At 37.0% G+C, this 19142-nt stretch overlaps 1 protein-coding gene across 2 annotated transcripts in view; it reads right to left on the bottom strand.

Annotated features, from left to right (window-relative positions):
- Positions 1 to 19142, bottom strand: part of LMBRD1 (LMBR1 domain containing 1) — a 70841-nt gene that overhangs the window by 24105 nt on the left and 27594 nt on the right. For both annotated transcript variants that reach the window (XM_018078240.2, XM_018078242.3), the window contains exons 8-9: positions 5097 to 5222; positions 2795 to 2947 (exon numbers count right to left, since the gene is read on the bottom strand). In XM_018078240.2, coding sequence (XP_017933729.1) covers positions 2795 to 2947; positions 5097 to 5222 — 279 coding nt within the window. The remainder of the gene's footprint in view (positions 1 to 2794; positions 2948 to 5096; positions 5223 to 19142) is intronic.

The raw sequence follows: 19142 nt of genomic DNA, 5'->3' as shown, positions 1-19142 counted from the left end.
ACTAAGAAGTCTTTTATGACATTTTTCATGCTCTGTTTATATCATTTTCCCTGGTACTCCCTCTGCAAGCTTTTAAACATTCTAACCCTGCATCACTCTTGTTTGAGTTATTCAGAGAACTCTTTGCCTCCTATTGCTGCTCCCAAATCTCAGTCAAGGTAGGCTATTTCAACTATGGATAATTCCAAAGTGTTAAGAAGGAAGTTGCAGCCTACAGAGATCCCACATGCTAGGTGCTTCTGATAGGAACTACAGCCAATGGAACAGACCCACACTGGAACAGAAACAAAGCGTGAAGAGGACACAGCAGCAGAGTAGAAGTATTATGGATTCATGGCAACTCCCTACTGCCCATCACCTCTGTGCCACAGAGTCAGGACAAAAGGAGAGAAGTGGAATCTTGGAAAGAGCGAGTGCAGATCTCTTCACACAGATCTCAAAACAGAGCACTTGATTTACTTATATTACTCAACTAAGGCATCTCTTCAGTTTGTTCACAACTGTTGTGATGTACCCCATGAAAATAATGATGCAATACTCGCAATTTACCATTGTTGAATAGACTTCCATGTTTCACATCCTATAGTCTTGTTCACACACTGAACAAACATAGCTATGTGCTCTGGAGTTTGCTTTCCTAAAAAATTTTTATACTTATCCCTAGAGCAATACCACATTTCTCCTGCTGCTGAGAGTATCAAATAAAAGCATGAGAAACCACGGTAAAGAAAGGAGAAGCAGGAAACAGTACATTTTGTAGAAAGAAATTAGACTAATTCAACGTGACTTGACAACCCCATGCTGGCCAATACTCATTTCCTTGGGATCTTCCAGATCTGCTTCTTTTGACTAAATTGAAAAACTAACTTCATCTTTGTGTAAAACAATCAATCATTCTCAAAACTTAGTTTACGTCAAATAAAGCTTACTCTTCAAAGAAAAAGTTTCGCCTTTGTTTAACAACAAATCACATATATACTTAGATAGATACTTAGCATTAATAAAACAATTAAAGCAAGAACATTAGAGGACACTATGCAAAGACAATCCGATTACAGAAGTCTGAATGGAGACACTAAGTTAAGACTGTAAAAGACCTTGATGACTAAGTACATCTCCTGAACATGTTATTCTGTTCTGTCAGTCCCAGTAAGAGTCTGTAACTCCCATAAACGTGACCATCCCAAACACAAAGCAGAAATAGGGTTCTCTTGCTCCACAAGAAATGGAATTTCTCTTGAAGTCTGAGAAGCAGTCACATTCTTGATCAGTGATATACACGTGGCACTGAAGGTAAAAGTGTTGTAAAACAGTAAACAAAGCCCCAAGATACCTTCTGCACTTCTCCACTGAACAGAAGTATTATCTATGGATATTGAAAAGATTTTTGTCTTTTCTTTAAAGCCACTAACTGAATGATTGATAAGTTAAAACATTTGCAAAGACATCCCAAATGCTCTTAAAGCAACAGTAAAACAGTTCTCCAAGAGTTAAGATGTAATTCAGTGATAGACATTAATCACCTTCACAGGACAGCTCTAGTCAAAGTAAACAAGTTCGCTAACATGCTTCATAGCACAACCCTAGTCTAAGTGAAAAGCTGTCAGGAAAAATTATCCACCTGCAACTCTCCAACTCTCCTTTAGTCTGCGATTCATGAGTCAACAATTCACAGTGACTGTCACAGTTACTGGGAGAATAAAAAGCATTCAAACCACAAAAACAAGGAGGCACATGAATACCATCTTTACTGTAGGTGATAAGCTGTAACTAATGATATTATATACTATCCTACAAGAACACAATGAACAGTTAAAATCTTACAGACAAAAAAGATATGGCAAATACACTTGTCAAATTTTAGCTTAATATGAAAAGTTATAGAAACTACATAACCTATACTGAATATTTTTTGAATCAAAAGGACGCATCCAAACTGTTAAAGTGAATAGTTATGGATATTTGCACTTTCAATTACAGGGCTAAGTCTATGCTTCTAACGTATCACAGCAAGATAACTCTAAGAATTTCACAATGAAAGCTTTTGGTCAACTGCAATTTCAGCCCATTTCCATTGGTACTTAGCATTAACAGTAGCAGTGACAGAGGAAATTGTTTATAGCCTGCTCCCCTCTATTCAGTTTTCCCAAAAGCAGCCTACTGCTAAAGTTTCTTCCTACATCTAGTTGGCAAGAAATATTTTATCTAGCAATACTGTTCATAAAAGTATGAGTTTTTAAAAACCAAGTATCTACTAAAAGTCAAAGTCCTAAGATCAAAGGGAGATCAAGATAAAAGCTTTGCCTAGATAACCATCTCATTTGCACTGGTTAAGTATTACTACATAAATTTCTATGTAGCTAGCTTACTATTGATCAAGTAATTCCTTGGCAAGTCGCTTATTCCAAATGCATATATTCTCAAAGCATCTTTGACTTCTGATGGATACATGTAATTGAAATTAACCTGACAGCTATAGAATTCTTCCTTCTCCCCATTTTCACATTTGATAGAAAAAATAAGATATTCCAATTTTCTATGGCAGTAGCACTACAGTAGACAAGCTAGGATTTGTTCATTTTCAATCTTAATCATAGTTGAGACAAATTAAAAGGTTTTCCAAGAGCTCAAACAGTTTTTGCTATAGGGCTGTCATTGTGTAGTGTAATAGTAAATAAAAAAAAGCTGTTGATATTCAGGGTGGTAATTGATAAACTTGACCTATGATGTATACGGGAAGAAGAAAGCTGGAAGTTATTCAAATTAAGTATCAAAAACTGAGAAAAAGTTTTACCTTTAAAGGTCGGATAGCTTCACAGAACTTTGTCCACCAGCTTTTCTCAATAGATTCCAAATGCCTCTCTCTCCTTCGAAGTGTCCTTAACCTTTCTTCTAGTTGTTTTAGAGTCCGTCTATCCCTCGATGACAGAGGGCGGCCATCTCTGCACTGGTTACCAAAAAACAGTGCAAGAGATCAAGAGTCACCAAATCAAGAAAACAAACTTGATACCTACTTTAACTATTTATAACTCTCAAGAATTTGTAGTATATAATTCATGCATATATAATTTCTATGCATATCAAGAGGATGAAGTGCAAAAAAGTCATAAGCTGCAACCAGAAGAATTCCTATTAGGTGGTAGAAACCATTTTTCACAATGAAGAATTAGTTGAGTGTACCAGACAGTTTGTTAGATAATTATGTTTAAGAATGTACTTTAATTGTGAGCCTTTAAACACTGAGTGGGAACCACTGCATCTTGTAAACTGAGTAGCAAATCCTTAGATCTGTTACATGTTAATAAGCAAAAGCAACAAAACAGGTATTAGACAGCTAAACCAAAACTGTTTGTAACACTGATGCTAGTATATTACAACCTGATACTTAGACAAAGAGATTCTTATATAGTAGGAAATGTACTAAAACTGTATTTTAAAATTTTGAAATTCCTTATTAATTTTCCCCTTATTTTAAAACAGCCTCCCTGCAGACAGTGTAACACTTTACACTCAATGAAGTTAAAAAATATTTTAAATAAATTACTCAAAAAGTTTACAAGACTAAGATGACATTCTAGGCATGCGAACACTTAAATTGGAGACCATAATGCACTTTTAACAGGAATACATTCACCATACCCTGTATAGCACCTCAGTGACAAACTTTTTGACAACAGTCAAGCTCCCAGTCTGCAAGTTCAAGCTTCAATTATTTAAGACTAAGGAAATAAAGATGTCAGATGTACTAGTAGGAGAAGATCATACTACATACTGAATTTTTTCATTAGATTAAATAGCATACTTACATACTTCTAGTTTTTAGTGTATACTACTCTCAGTAACACTCACTTCCTTCACAACTTAATGCAAATGTAACTGAACAATTAAGATTTCAATTACAGAATGAGGTAGAATCCTGACCACAGTGCAAACTAATTTTACTTGTTTTATGGATTAAAGGCCATATTAAAATATAGACATAACTTAGTGACTTTCTACTTTTTAATCCTATGTTAGCTAGACTGATCAACAAGACCAATTGCATGCAAATTCTTGTAGTCCAACAAGATCTTCTATAACAAGTAATGATCCATTTGTCACATGTTTCTAATTTTTCTCATATTAATTTCAGTAATGGATGCCTTTGTTGTTGTACTAGTCTGTACAAACCCAAAACTTCATAATTTAAACTGGGGGAGACTACTTTTTAGATTTCATTATTCAACAAGGTGTCTAGAACACTGGAGGTGCCCACATTGTGTACAGCGGTAAGACAAGTATCAAGGGAAGACTGTTGGAACAGTTTCAACATTGCTGAGGTCTACTATCACAGAGCACAACAACAGCACAGATGGACTGCCAGGATGGAAGTGAGGCATCTTAATATCCCTTCCTCCCAGTCAAGGCTGTGAAAACACTGGTCAACTCACTACCTGAAATGGGTTGAATAAAGGGTGGAAGATTTTCCTTATCTTGTTCGTAAAGCAGAAATCCTACCCTTCTTTGGTTTGCATTGGAGGTTGTTAAAAGTGTCTTGCTTACATTAGGCACAGAATTCCCATTAGCAAAGTCATCAGGGGTTTACATGGGGATGTTTAGGATTTAGAACAGATTTCCATATGTATGCTTTTCATACAGAAATTATTTATAACAGGAAGGTACATTAACTGAGAAGCAAGAATATCTGGGGCTGTTATTTATTCACACAGATGATTCATAGTTTGATGAATCTAGCTCATGACAGCTCTATGTGGCAAGTATCCAGTGTTAACTACACTACATTGAGTAAGTATCAACAAATTGGATGCCATTTCTAGCAGTAAAGTGAGGTTACTATCTACAAAGCATCTCTTCCATCTAAGCAGGACTGGAGAAATTTTACTTGTTAACACTATTATTAGCTAGACAAAAATAACTGCTACTGACAGAGAACCTAATCACCACTACATGTGACCATATTTGTTTCCAAATAAATAACTGCAAGCTATTAACTTCTTACTTGTTAGTCTTTCTGAGACAAACTCTCTACAGCATGAACCATAAGCTAATAAGCAAGCAAAAAATCATTAAGAAAGTGAGAACAGTGAAGACCGTACCTTTGATTTAATCCTTAATAAGTGTTGCTCCACTTCTTCAATACCTTCAGTGTTCTCTAAACGTTCATAAGCTGCACTGGTAGTTCCCTTAATCAAGTTTAGAGGCAAAGCTGACATACCATAAGCCTAAAATGAAAAGGAAACAGACACATTCAAATGTTCTGCCATATATTTCCATCTGATAAGGCTGCTGTGTGTCATAGCTATAAGCTATCAGTACTGGTGTTTTTTTCACCCCTTCTGCATGCTCTAAGAAAATCAACTATTTCCCTTTTTTTTGAGCAAAACATAACAGATATACTATGCAAATTCCAGTATCCCACATTGTTCCAATGGTACTTAAGTGTTTCCTGATTACTTAGGAAACAGCATGTGTTAAGACTTTGTATAAGCATGGTACACTGAAGATTTATCAGACTAGTTCTTGTGTTTTGTCATTTCACATAGCTTCCCAAAACGTTAACTTTCCCACTTCAGATCAAAATCAAAACTTTGTGCAATACAGGAATTCCTAGATATTGAATTTAAGTAGTTTTAGAAGCACAGTATACACCATTTCCTTGCAGAACACGACTACCAGTAGTCTTCAGCCTACTTTAAAAATAAAATTGGGTAGAAAGTACATGATTTACTAAAAAAAAAATAAATAATTTGGAAGCAAAAAGATAGCAGAAGCTAGGTGAACACCTGAACTCTGTTACATTCCAAGACTGTTTAGATACCCATTCGCATTCATAAATTTTGTTGGCATTTACTCCTCATTATAAATTCTAAATCATTCCAAGTGTTTGGCCAGCTTCTACATCAACAGTACACCCATGCAAGGTCTGTAAGATTTGCACTAACATAAGAAGAAACAGATACTTGAGGCAAGATAAAGAAGAAAAAAACCTCTATTTCCTCCCTGCTACCCTATGATTCTTAAAGATCAAGGCCAAGGTCAGAAGTTTCTCCAAGCAGTTTAGAGACATTAGCCATAAGCCTGTCATTTGTTTACAGTGAATGATAGGTTATTCTTGGGGAAGACCTCAGCAGGAAGGTTCTTTTCTCTCTCAATCACAATTAACATATGCAATTTACTAGAGTGCCTGATACATGAACACTTGCCAACTTCTGAAAACAGAATTGTTTATGTTGGAAAAGACCTCTAAGATCATCGAGTCTAACCTAACACTGCCAGGTCCACCACTAAAGTATGTCCCAAAGTGCCACATCTTCAAGTCTGTTAAATACCTCCAGAAATGGTGAAGAGCAGTTTCCTAGATTTTCACAGGAATACCACTCCCTCCTTCAAGCTTTACACTTCATACTGAGAACAAATTTAACACAAATGCTGGTGTGTTAAAAATGCCACCTTACATGCTGTCAGATCACATGAGCTTTGTTTTCACAAGGCATGATTTGACCTGCTTAGAAACCTACTTAGGCATAATGAAGTCTTCACACATGGCACCCAAAGCAAGACCCTGTCCATTTTTTTGTTTTATTTTTGAATGTCATATACCCCACTACCAACACCCATTTCTAGGCCCATTTAATCAAGAGGTCTTATTTATTATTACTGTAGCTCAAACCCACATTAACTCTTTAAATTGGCAACCATTTAAGATCTGACGGAGCCCACAAACTTCAGTTTGACTCTGCAAGCAATAATTTTCCAGAATATCAATAGAAATTCCTCTAAGTATTAGGTTAGAAAAGCATGAAACAGAACTTTAGCAGGTCTGACAGCCTTGCTGATTTACTATGGAATTAGGTTTCTTATTTCTGGAGTAACAATTACCAGTAAATTGTTGGAACAATGTCAGTTAAGTTGAACAGACAGCATGTGTCTCAACAAGCTGCAAACCCAAGGAAAAAACGGTCAATGATAAATCACTTTAAAAAGTTAAATAAGGATGTAAGAGAAAAATATTTTCCTTCAAACATTTCTTGCAGTATACATCAGTAAAGAACTCGTTCAGCTGGAGCTTTGATAACTTGCTCTACTTGACTTTTTTCATAGCTATACAGCATTAGAATTTGGTGGCTCTTAGAGCAAAAAGTAGGCTATTAGCTATCTGCTCAGTGTTTCAGGACTTCACAGCTGATAGTCTCATTTGTAACCGAAAAACGCAGATAAAAAAGGTGCTTGCAGCACTGTTTACAGACCTCCAAATAAAGTTAAACTCCCTTTTTTAAATCTACAAAAGGTAACTGACAATTTCAGTTCTTATGTTAAAGCTTTGTTCTGTAGAAGTGTTATATAGAAAAGACACCTCTTATCACAGGCCAGTGATGAAAACAATTTCATGCTTTCCAAGACTTTCTAGAGATTCTGGTTTGAACACAGCAAGTCAGCCATAGGAAGGCCTACTTACAAGACTGAGTATTTTCAGTAAGGAAAATAACTTCGCTTATGATGGACTTCACAACTCTTCATAAAGGTGTTTCAGTTCTCCCTTTAGAGTATCTTCTTTGAGAGCGTTAAGCTCTTTGCCACCTACATGAGCTAAAAAGCACTCTCCCAATTCTTTTCTCTGGGCCAAAGAAAGAAGTCCTTCAACCTTTATTTATCAGTTGCTCTCTGCAACTCCGTAATCACTCGGACAAGCCTCCCCAGGAGCCTCTACAGTTTTCAACAACTGGGGGACCAAAACAAGACAGTATTCCCATGTTGGCTTTGGAAGAATCAAGTACAATGAAATAATGGCTATGTTCTTCCTGATGCAAGCTCAAGACACTGATTGTCTTTCTGCTGCAAGGAACGCTGCTGGATCATGCTCAGCTTACTGTCACTTCCAGGTCCTTTTCAGCCAAGCCATCCCCCAGCTGTTAGACTCAAGCTGCTCAGAATTAACCCATTCCAAGAGAAGGCCTTAACATCTCCTAAACCTGATGTCATTCTTGTTGGGCCGATCTTCCCTGTCAAGGTCTCTATGGTGGTTTTTCATTCTGTTTTATCTACTTCTCCGAGTTGGAAATCATTCTTGAACTATATGTCTACTCAACGCCATCATCCAGGTAATTTCTAAAGACTGACTAGTACTGGGCCTATATTGAACCTGAAAAGCTCACTCAGATAGTGGATAGAATCTGGGGGAAAGTATAAACACCATCCAATATCATAACTAGAATGCAGGCTACAATTTAACTGAAGTCCCTCTGTGGAACCCAAAACATTTCCAGCCGCAGACAAAAACATTCAGTATGTAGAAATGCATAAGAGATTAATATAACAAGAGGCCTAAAAAAAAATTTTACAAACCTAAGCTTAGAGGCTATTAGATTTCACCACTCAGCAAAGGCTTCCACCTGTTCTTCAAACAGTTACCATCAACTAACAAACACATCAAGTATAGACTCAACAGAAATAGTTAAGAATTAAAATTCAGAGCTTTAAATCTTCTAAGTTTCTACCAAGCAAAATACAACTCTCAAAGAGATGCATTGTGTTGCTGTTTTTGCAGATGTGAATTATATACTTGAACATCAAGCTTGCTCTAGTGATAAAGGCAGTCTAAGTTCCTTCCTTGAATACAAAACATGATAATAGTGAGATGATTATGCAAGTAAGCCTCCCATCATCAGTGTGGGAAAAAGATACATTGGTCCTTCAAGACAACAATATATATATATTGGATGAAGGACAGAGAAATGAGTCATCTCATGTGATGTGTCACAGGTCTGAACAGAAGCTATATTAGCTCATTTTCAGAGCTGCATTTCCCTTCAGGCTGATACAGAAGTTCAATGCTACCTCGGACAAAGTTTTAATCCCCTGGGTTAGTACAAGTCTTAAATTATTCATAGACTATTATTTTGGGCATCTGCAACTTAACAAGGCAAGCAATGTATTGAAGATAGCACAGGAAAACCAAAGCTATAAACACTAAAACCAAGAGAGGGCTAAGTCCTGAAACAAACTGTGGATTGAAAGTTTTGAATATGAATAAAAACAGACCAAAAGAGTCTTTAAAGTAGTTAAGGCAATTTATATACATGAATTTAGATAAAGCATGTAATTAATTCTTAACACACACTACTGAAAGAACAGTTTCCAACTTATTTTTAGACATCCTTTGCCTAGAAGTGTTAAGTTAGGTAAGAAACACTGCACCAAAGAGTAAAAACAGACATGTAAGTGTCTGTACAGGTAATTGCAGTATACACGTTTGTGGGTTTGTTTTTTTTCACTACACAGGTTCTTTAAAATGAAAAAAAGTACTAAATACTAACTGTTCAGGCTGGGTGCTGCAAGCCTCAGGCTGCTTTCTGCTGTTACTGGATGTCTGATCAGCTTCATTGAAACCACATTTTACAATAGAAAAATCTAAATTTATAGCTAAACCAACTTATTTGAGAGAAAATTCCCCTCTCTTGAATCACTACAAGTGATCCACGTAAGAGATCACCCCCTATCAGTTAGCTTAAGGGTTGGAATGCCAAATTCTAAGAGCTTGCTCCCCAGTAAGTACAAGTTAGAGCCATCATCCATAAGCAGCTGTCTCGTTCTCAAATTTGAGTTTCTACCCATGGGCAATACAGTTAATATCTCTAGATGGACAAAGTTCATATTCATACTTCACAGACTTCTTGAAGTAGGTGGCTGCCTACTCTGAAGGAGCAGAGAAAAAAAACAGAACTACTCACAGCAACAGAAACCCCTGCTTTACCAACCCTATCAAAAGAACATTCTAAACAAAACTCTTGAGACTTCTGCCTTATTTGTTATTCACAGAAGTGGTAGCTGGGTTTAAGACAGCAATCAGTCTGTAAAGCAGGAGCCAGTAACTCACATGAACACAACTAGTTCAGCACCATTATGCAGTTTTCAGTAGGCACTGAAGAGGAGCCAGAAGCACTCTCCAGCAGTTCTCTGAACACACCACTGAACCCAAATATACTCCAGGCAGAGCATTAAAATACCTTATGAGAAATTACATGAATACTGCTTATAATTTGCCAAGTCTTCACTTCTCCCATGTACCTTTCCTTCCTGTCCATCTGCAGCAGATTCACCTATTCTGTCATTCCACAGTTAAGATGTAGAAGGAAGAGTGGCTGTTCTGATCCTTAGTCTCTTGCAGACTCAGCATGTTACAACATTTTAGACTTGCCAAACTCACATAACCCATGGCCAGAGAAGGGAATAGTCTTTCCTATTAGCTGCCTGTTATGTTAATAGTCACTCATAAAGAGGAGGCAGAACACAAATGAAGTTGCAACAAGTTGTAGAATCATATGTTACTGAAGTTGCACCAAACAACTACATCAGGGATTAACCCTTTTGTACTTAAAAGATCCAGAAAGCTTTTTCACTGGAAACCATAACCTCTAGTTTAAGATTTCTAAATTGCAGGAGTTATGAAAGACTTTCACCTAAAAGAAAAACATTATTAAGGTGGGAATAACTAATCATCAACCATATCGGCCATAAGCCCAGAAATCAATTATGAGGAACACAGCAAAAACACACTGAAATTAATATAGCAGATTACTTAAGAAAGGAGTTAAATGAATTAAAGCTAATTTTGAACACCTACTGCAAAAAGCCTGAAACCATCAGGCATTATACTTTATGTTAATTATGTTTCATTTTCTATATCTGCTAAGTTCAGCTGATAAGATATGTTCAAATGATTAACTTGTGGCTCAAACAGGATACTTTCTCCTTGTTAGGGATCAAACAGAACAGGTAAGTTGTTTCTGATCAACTTGGTACACAGCTGGAACTGTAAGTGAAGATAGCTTAACAAGTGAAGATAGCTTTTCTGGTTAAATATATTTAAGAATTAAACTTGTGATTTCAATACATTATCAAAAAGTACTTGCATAGCATAACAGAAAGACTTCCCATTCAATTTCTTTTTAGAGGTCTATATGTCATGCATGTGGCTTTAAAGTGGCTATCACTGAGGTGTTTTAAAAGATGTATATCTAATCTTGGGCAAGAAGTGTAGAAATCAATATTGACAAACATTTCTTGCACAGCACTGCCCTCTAGTGAAGTCACATGAAAAAGCCAAATAAAGAATTCTTTTATCACTGTATAAAAGGCATCGAAAGTGTTCACAATTTTAAAGATGCAAATATTCAATGTCCTATTTTCTTACAACAGCTTGTTTCAATACTTCACCTGAAAATGTGACCATGAAAGACAAAACGTTCAGTTCTATCAATTGGACTGTGATAAAAATGTACCTATTCAAGTTAAAAACAGCTAAACAAGTTTAGTGTATGCAGTATTTAAGAAATACAGTCAAGTATGAGTTAATTCGTTTCAATACAAGTGTTCCAGAAAAAAACCCTCTATTTAAAGAATATTTTGGTAGAGAAGAGATTTTTCTATATTTGTAGCCTAATTAGCTTCTTGTTTGCATAATGTTAACCATGAAGGAAGTCACATGACACCTTTTATCCCTCACTGCAATTGACACAGTTCAGCTGATTACACTGAATGCTTTTATATGGATACAATGCACTGTTAGCAGCATTGCTTCTGACAGAGCAGGTAAGTCAGACCAATTAAGTACTCTCAAGTGAGGTGCACTGTCGGGTGTCATACCAATACAGGCAACACTGAGCTTGTGTAAGAGGAACTGGGACTCCACCTTTATTGAAACTGTCCCTTCTCTGGGCAGCTAGACTGGTCAGTTCTCCTGAAAAGTAATCTAACTCCACAAGTAATTGTCGTCTGCTTTCTCACATTAAAGCCACCTGTCTCCGTCTCTGGCTATCTATTCATACTGCCAATCAAAGACAACAATCGGAATCCAAGAATCTTATTTCCAGAACATCATTAAGCATAGCAAATAGGGACAGCAGTTCACATATCCTCAACCTGTGAGGAGTTAAGGAGAAAGTCTCCTGAATGCATCTGAAGATGGCAGACCATCTCATGGACAGTTGCGTATTGGTTTATTTTTAAAAGCTCATGCCATACAGCTTGGAAAATCACTCAATATGTTATCTAGTAAAGTCTCAATTATTTCATGTGAAGTTTTAGCATTCAATCTTCAGCTGCTATGAGATGACAATTTTTTGAATTGCCATCAAATCATTGATTTGAACATCTCGAATCATGAACAGAGTGGGAAACAAAATAGGTATGTTCTGTACGGCACTTCTTGCACAGTCTGTTGTACGCAACATGAACCTTGCATTAACCACTTGTTTATCCATTTCTCTACTATTCATCCCTACGGTCTCTTACTACACACCTTCATTTTACATAATAATCTTTTCTCTCTAACATGCACACTGCGAGACTGTCTCACTTATTTGTCAATGCCTCTACACTACAACTGTTCTACTACACACAGTGCACTTATGCTTGCTGGACAAAACTTCTGCAAAAAAGTTAACCCTGCTTCAGTTGTAATACTAACCATAACTTTTGCCTAGCTGCCACCTTCTATATTGCTCCATTAGGCTTGGAAAAGCATTAACAATCAAAGATTAATCTCCTTTCAAGCTGCAATTCTAAAATCTCAAAGTACAAAACTATCAGCTATCCACCAGTTTAATATCTACAGTTCTCCAAGAGAGTAATAGAAATAAGGCCGTTAAAACAACAGTCAAATTGGTTTGCTCTTATTTACTACTTCATAGAGAAGTGAACATAATGAAACAATTACATTTCTTTTGTATTTCAGAATTGATATTGTAGTGACTAAATGGTAATGACAATGAATGCTACTAACTTATGAATTTCTGAATAGCTGTTTGATGTCTACTTAAAAGAACACCACTAATGAACAAATGCTTCTGGGGTGAGACAGATTATAAAAGCTTTTAAGCTCTTTGGCTGTTAAGTCAACTGCAGAAAAGTAAATCATGCTCTGGACAAAAATTAGGTGTGAAAAGGTCATTACATTTGTGAGTAGACAAACTAAGCTTTCCAACGTTTCCTCTTTCAAGACAGAAGAAAATAAGGATCACTTTATAATTCCATAAAAAAAACCCAAAACCAAATAATACTTACTAAATGTCTGGAGAAATTACAAAGCCAATTATAATCATCCTTCAAGGTCATGCTAAATGAGATGCACAAGATCATTCAAAAATCAATCTGCCTATCATTGTATGAGTAATAGGTTATTCTGCCTTGAATTCAAATAGCAATCTGGAGCCGACAACAACTATTGTATTAACACCTAAGGCAATACAGAACCATTTCAATGCAAAACACATTAATGAAAGAATAGATGCAAACTACATCATCTGCAAAACTGTTACAAACTCTCCCCCGGCCAAAACCAGTACAGCACTGCAGGCCTAATTTATCATTTTCTTGTTGCTATTGTATGTTCATAGACATAAAAAGCTGTCAGTATAAATCATCAAGGTCACAGATTTGCAGGGCGCCCCCCCCCCCCGAAGATCATTTGTTCACATTTGTGTACTTCAATAATACACATTACTTAATACCAAAAAAAACCAGTAAACTTTGTGTTATTAAAGCTTGAAAACAGAAAAGCAAGTACCAATTCAGTATTATGCCAAGAATTGAGACATACCAAAAAAAACCCCCCAAACATAACAGTCTAAGTAATGTTACTCATTTAAACATTGCATATACTTGAGAAAAATTACGTCTCTTTACGCTTGTCAGTAACATTAATATATCATGTGAACATTTGTAGACTTCATCTTATTATTTCCCCCTTGAAAGTTAAAAAAATTTAGAATACACATCTTCCCCAGTTGCATCTTTCTTGTCTCTTCCTGGTCTTCCAAAGTGTCAATTAACATCAAGAAAAGATCATTCTTCAGTGTATTCAGCAAGAAAATGCAACATGAAGTGTGAGTTCTAGTATTATATTCTAGAAGACCACGCTAATAAGGATCAGCTCAAAGTTAGCCAAAAGAAACGTAACTGCAGCTTTTATATTTTTACATCTATTCACAGAAGCAAGTAAGTTTGCTTCTTGTACAACTAAGTTGTAAAGTTACAAAACTATGGAAAAAATAATTTGTATTTCTTAGATTGAGAGTAAGTTTTCGATGTTTGCTCCCCCACCTTGAACAGGCAATCTCCCCACCACTAGCACAATGAGCGTCTAAAAATTGCCACCTATCAAAGTATTTGGAAGTTATTACTATCTTCTGACACACAACAGTCTTGGAAGAGTTACCAGTTATTGAAACATAGAACTAACTTCAGATATCACTGTATACTGTTTTTGAAAGTGCCCACTGCACTTTTCTGAACATTGTACTGAGGTGAATAAATCATAGTAAGAATCTTTAATAAATCTTTTTTTTCCAAAAATTAACAGCTATGATGGAACAAAAAGTTATCCAACATGAATTAAATAAGATTATAACAGTAAAACCAGTATTGTTGAAATAAATTATTCTAATAAAGAACCAATCTTACTGTCAATCCCTGTCTCCTCAAGATTTTCATAAGCTAGAGCCAAGCTTAAACAGAGGACACCTCACACCACGATAAGTGTCACCCATTGGTACCACTGCTAAAACCTGTAGGTCCACACAGAAAGACTGCAGAACCCTTGAGGCTGGGAAAGACCTCCAGAGGCCATCTGGTCCAACACCAGGGTCACCTGAGCTGCTTGCCCAGGACTATGCACATATGGCTTCTAAGTATCTCCAAGGAGGGAGACTTCACAATCTCTCTAAGCAACTTGTGCCAGTGATCAATCACCTTCAGTGTTTCAGCTTGTGCCTTCTGCCTCTCATCCCATTCCTGGGCATCTCTGAAAAGAGCCTGGCTCCATACTCTGCACTCTCCCTTCAGATATTTGTACACATTGACAAGACTTCCTAAGTCTTCCTTTTCTCTTGGTTAAGAGTTCTAGCTCCAAGACTTTACTTGTAACAGGAAGAGCCCAGAACTGCACATGTGGCCTTACCAGGGCTGAGTAAAGGCAAAGAATCACCAACAACCTGCTGGCAATACTCCTCCTAATGCAGCTCAGGATACTACCAGCCTTCTTCACAGCAAGAGTACACTCCTGGCTCGTGGTTCACTTGGTGCCTACCAGAACTCCCAGGTCCTTCTCCTTAAAGCTGCTTTCCTGCTGGGTGATCCCCAGCATATATTTGTGTGAGTTCATTCTGCAGAGCTTAGCACTTTCCATTGCTGAATTTGATAGTGTTCCTGTCAGCCAACTGTCCAATCTAGCAAGGTCTCTCAGGATGGCAGCACAACCCTCTGGGGTATTAGCTCCAGAGGGCATCATCCCAGTTTTGTGCCACCTACAAGCTTGCTGAGGGTACACCCTGCCACATCATCCTGATCATTAATGAACACACTGAACAGAACTGGAACCAGTAGTGATCCCTGGCATATCCCACTAACGACTGGCCTCCAACTAGACTTCATGTCATTGATCACCATCCACTAGGCCCAAACATTCAGCCAATTTTTAATCCACTCCCTGTCTGCTCATCCAACCCATATTTTGTAAGCTTCTCTGTGGGGATCTTATGGGAGATGCTCAGTGTGGGTTAGGTGTGGCTTCTCAATGTTTGGAAAATGCACATCAACAAGAGATGTTGGCATGTTATAACAGCACAGGAGTTGTGAAGAGCTGGAGGCTGACATGAGAAGCATTGTTCTAAGAACAGTTCAGCTCAAAAGTCAAACCTTTTGAAATTTCAAGAGTTAAGTTTGTATATCTGTCCATAAACAGATATAGATATCTGTCCATAAAATTGTTTAAGAAAATTTTGAATTATGTTTTAAAAATGGTACTGTAGCAATATGACTATGGTCTAGAAAGAGTACTCAAACTGTTAGATATGATTTGAAAAAAGTCATGTTGCTAAAAAAACAGTATTCTGCTTGACCACACAATTTCTTTGGGGTTTTTTTGTTTGGTTTTGTTTTGGGGTTTTTTTTTGTCCTAACCTGTATGTTTGCTACACTTTAAGTTTTTGGAAAATTAAGACAACTCAGTTCTCTGCCCACCTCTTAGTAAAATAAGTACCTTAGGAAGAAAAACTGCTAATTGGAATGGCTAGTCAAAAAAACAGAAACAAAGCTAACAAAAGAAAAGATAAGGTAAATGTAAGGAAATAATTTGAGAGTTTACTGTTATGGACTTCTTATAAGGTGAGAAACTTGTCAAATACAGCCAAGATGTCTGCTGTAGCTTATCCTTATACACTACTGTCAAAGTGTTTAGCCTCACGCTAGACACCTGTCATCTTACTTTGCCATCAAGTGTTAGAGAAGCTCTGTTTTTCCTATGGAAGTCCAACACTACTGGAAAAAGGTTCTGACTCCAAAACCACACAGCTCACAGCCGGACACTGTTATAGGCCCAGGGAAGCCGCAGTTGTCACACTCTGCAGGACTGTCCCAAATGTCATCACATAGAAAGCCAAACAGAACAAACCAATTTATTTTCCAATTTATTTTCCATTTAAAGTGTGGAGTTAAAAATACTCTCTAAACACTCCTTTTTTCCCCCTCAATCACCCTCCTTGCATCTCATTTATATTCTCATTTGAATGACATGGTGTTAAGAAATACCATAAAATATTTCATTTGCTCCTTTATTCAAATATTAGCTGTTGACTTCTGAAGATACTTCATAGCAAGCATGAAACTTGAATTAAAATCTAATTATTACAATAATTCTTGCTTTTAACTAAGAGCATCTGCAAAACATACACAATCTTCTGTATCAAGTTATCACTGAAAGCTGTTTTGAGTTTTCTCCCTGACCTCCCCAGGGAGAAGCAGCTTTTACATTAACTCCTTAAGCTGGTAATTTCCATGTTAGTACCCTCCCAGTGATTTACCTTCAGGGATGAGATACTGTCAGGATCCTAATTTATTACTAATCCTCTCCAAATTCTTAACTAGCATTTCACAGAAACTAAGGAGCTCAGGAACTTTTCACACTAAATAAATTTTATTTCTTCAGCAACTTCAGTTTTAACAGTCTATTTCATGCTACGCCATTCAGACGCTGGGGAAAAACTCAAACAAAAAAAGCAAACGCTGCATTTTCCCCCTCAAACTATGACAAAAGTTCCTCTGTATCTATCACTAGATCAAATTTACTGTGATTTTGATGTTTGAAGCCATAATAAAATGGAACACAGAAAGCTAATATAATGACAACCACATCAAACTGCAATGTTATCTACCTTTCTATCACATTCAGTAACACAAGTCCTCAATTGTCAGCAACTTTTGTCCACCACAGAGCTTCAATATGTTGTCTCCCCATCTGTCACCTTCCCCCCCAAAATCCCAACACATCAAATGCTACAATACAGCATGGTCTGATAAGCAGTCTGTTCCTTGTTACATTAATAGCTCACCATGTATTTCAGAGTAATACATTAAATCAACCTGGACCTTCAGAGAGGCCCAGAACACTCAATCGATCCTTAAAAACCAGATTTTTAACTGGATTAGTCATTGGGGCAAGTTTGCTAGTTCCATACTTTAAACTGCAGCCATTTACTATCTAAAGAACACCACCCCACTGCATCCCTCCTCCTGTGCAAGCAGGAGAATATGCTTTCAGAAAGAAAGCCTAAAAGCACACACATGCTGAAGTGAGCTTTTTGTCTCAGTTTCTACTCAAATTCAAGGCTACCTGCTGACAGTGCCAAAGCCTTTTTTTACCCCTCAACTTTTCACAGTATTGTATATTACCACAATGCAGAAATTCAATTTCAGAGCAGCTATAATCTAATTCCTCACACTGAAGGCCACACAAAGCAGTACTGTTAACACACATTTTAACTAATTGTAGAATGGATAAATGGCACTGCCACGGACTTAAATAGAAGCACTTGATTCATCTGTTTCATGGTACGATTAAATCGGTCAACTGCAGTCACTACAGGCACGGTATTCCTACTTATTTTTAGTATTTTGTGTTATAGTAGGCATTCAATGTAAAGCCATGTTTAATTAGGTATGAAAGGATTTGCTAACATATCACTTATTACAATACTACCTTTATTAGACTCTAGTTTAGATTTTTTTCCTTCACTATGAATATGACTATACAGAGGACCAGATACACCTTGCCTTAACCTTCCTTTAACATACAGTTGCAACACTGGCATTGAAAGAGGCTGAAGACATGCACAAGAGATTTTAGTTACGTCTGTACCACAAATCCTCAACTCTTCACTGATATAAACCAAAGATCTGAGATCACCTCTATCCAGAGACGCAGGAACTGAGATACACATTGTGTCCCCATCTATTCTTTTTCCATCATCTGCTAAACATTTGTGGAAAACTTTGAAATAGTTGCTTTTGTTCTTGTGTTCACCTCCATATAATAGTGTTCTCTTCCTATGCTTAAAAAAAAAATAAACCTATGACCGATGATCAAACAGTGGTTTGATGACTAAGCACAAAGACCTCCCACTTTTGGAAACTGGGACAAACAATTTGATAGGCATGCAGAATGCTATCTGAAAAACACAAGAGCCTAACTACTTACTTGTCAGATGTTTAGAGCCAGAGACAAGCATTACAGACAATGCCACACAGGCTTGCCTGTGCACTAATGCCTTTATCTCATCTAGAGGTGAGTTTTATATCAGGTTAACACAGAAAAAAAAAAACCCGTAACACCAAGAAGTGCGAAGCTACCAAGATAACGACAGTTACTCCCTTCCAGAATCATGCATCTCTTCCTCTGAAGTGGAACAATCCAAACTGGTAAAGAAAGACTACACGCTCTGCCAACCTCTCCCTTAGACTTATGTGCCACAGCCTACTAACTTTTCACTACTGAACTAACTTTTGCATTTTGTCATACCACTGGAAAAAGTCCTGCCAGCAATAAAAATTGGAATGCAGGTATATGGCATCCACATGCTGTCAAGGTCACGCTCTATTCACTCTTCAGACCATAATAACAGCATTGCTCATGCTGTTAAGAGGTGGAAATCACTTACATATGGAAGCCCGACCATCACTGATAGTGGGCAAAGTGCTATGAAAGCACTAGAGCATTAAAAAACCTACTCCTGATCCAACTTTGAAAACAGACCTTGTAATAGGTGGTTTTCATTGTCTGCCACATTTGTACAGTCCACCCACATATCAAA

Source organism: Manacus vitellinus, unplaced genomic scaffold, assembly GCF_001715985.3.
Source record: "Manacus vitellinus isolate BGI_N305 unplaced genomic scaffold, ASM171598v3 scaffold_4_pilon, whole genome shotgun sequence".
NCBI lineage: Eukaryota > Metazoa > Chordata > Aves > Passeriformes > Pipridae > Manacus > Manacus vitellinus.
The sequence above is the reverse complement of the archived record's forward strand: the minus strand, read 5'-3'. Positions and strand labels throughout refer to the sequence as shown.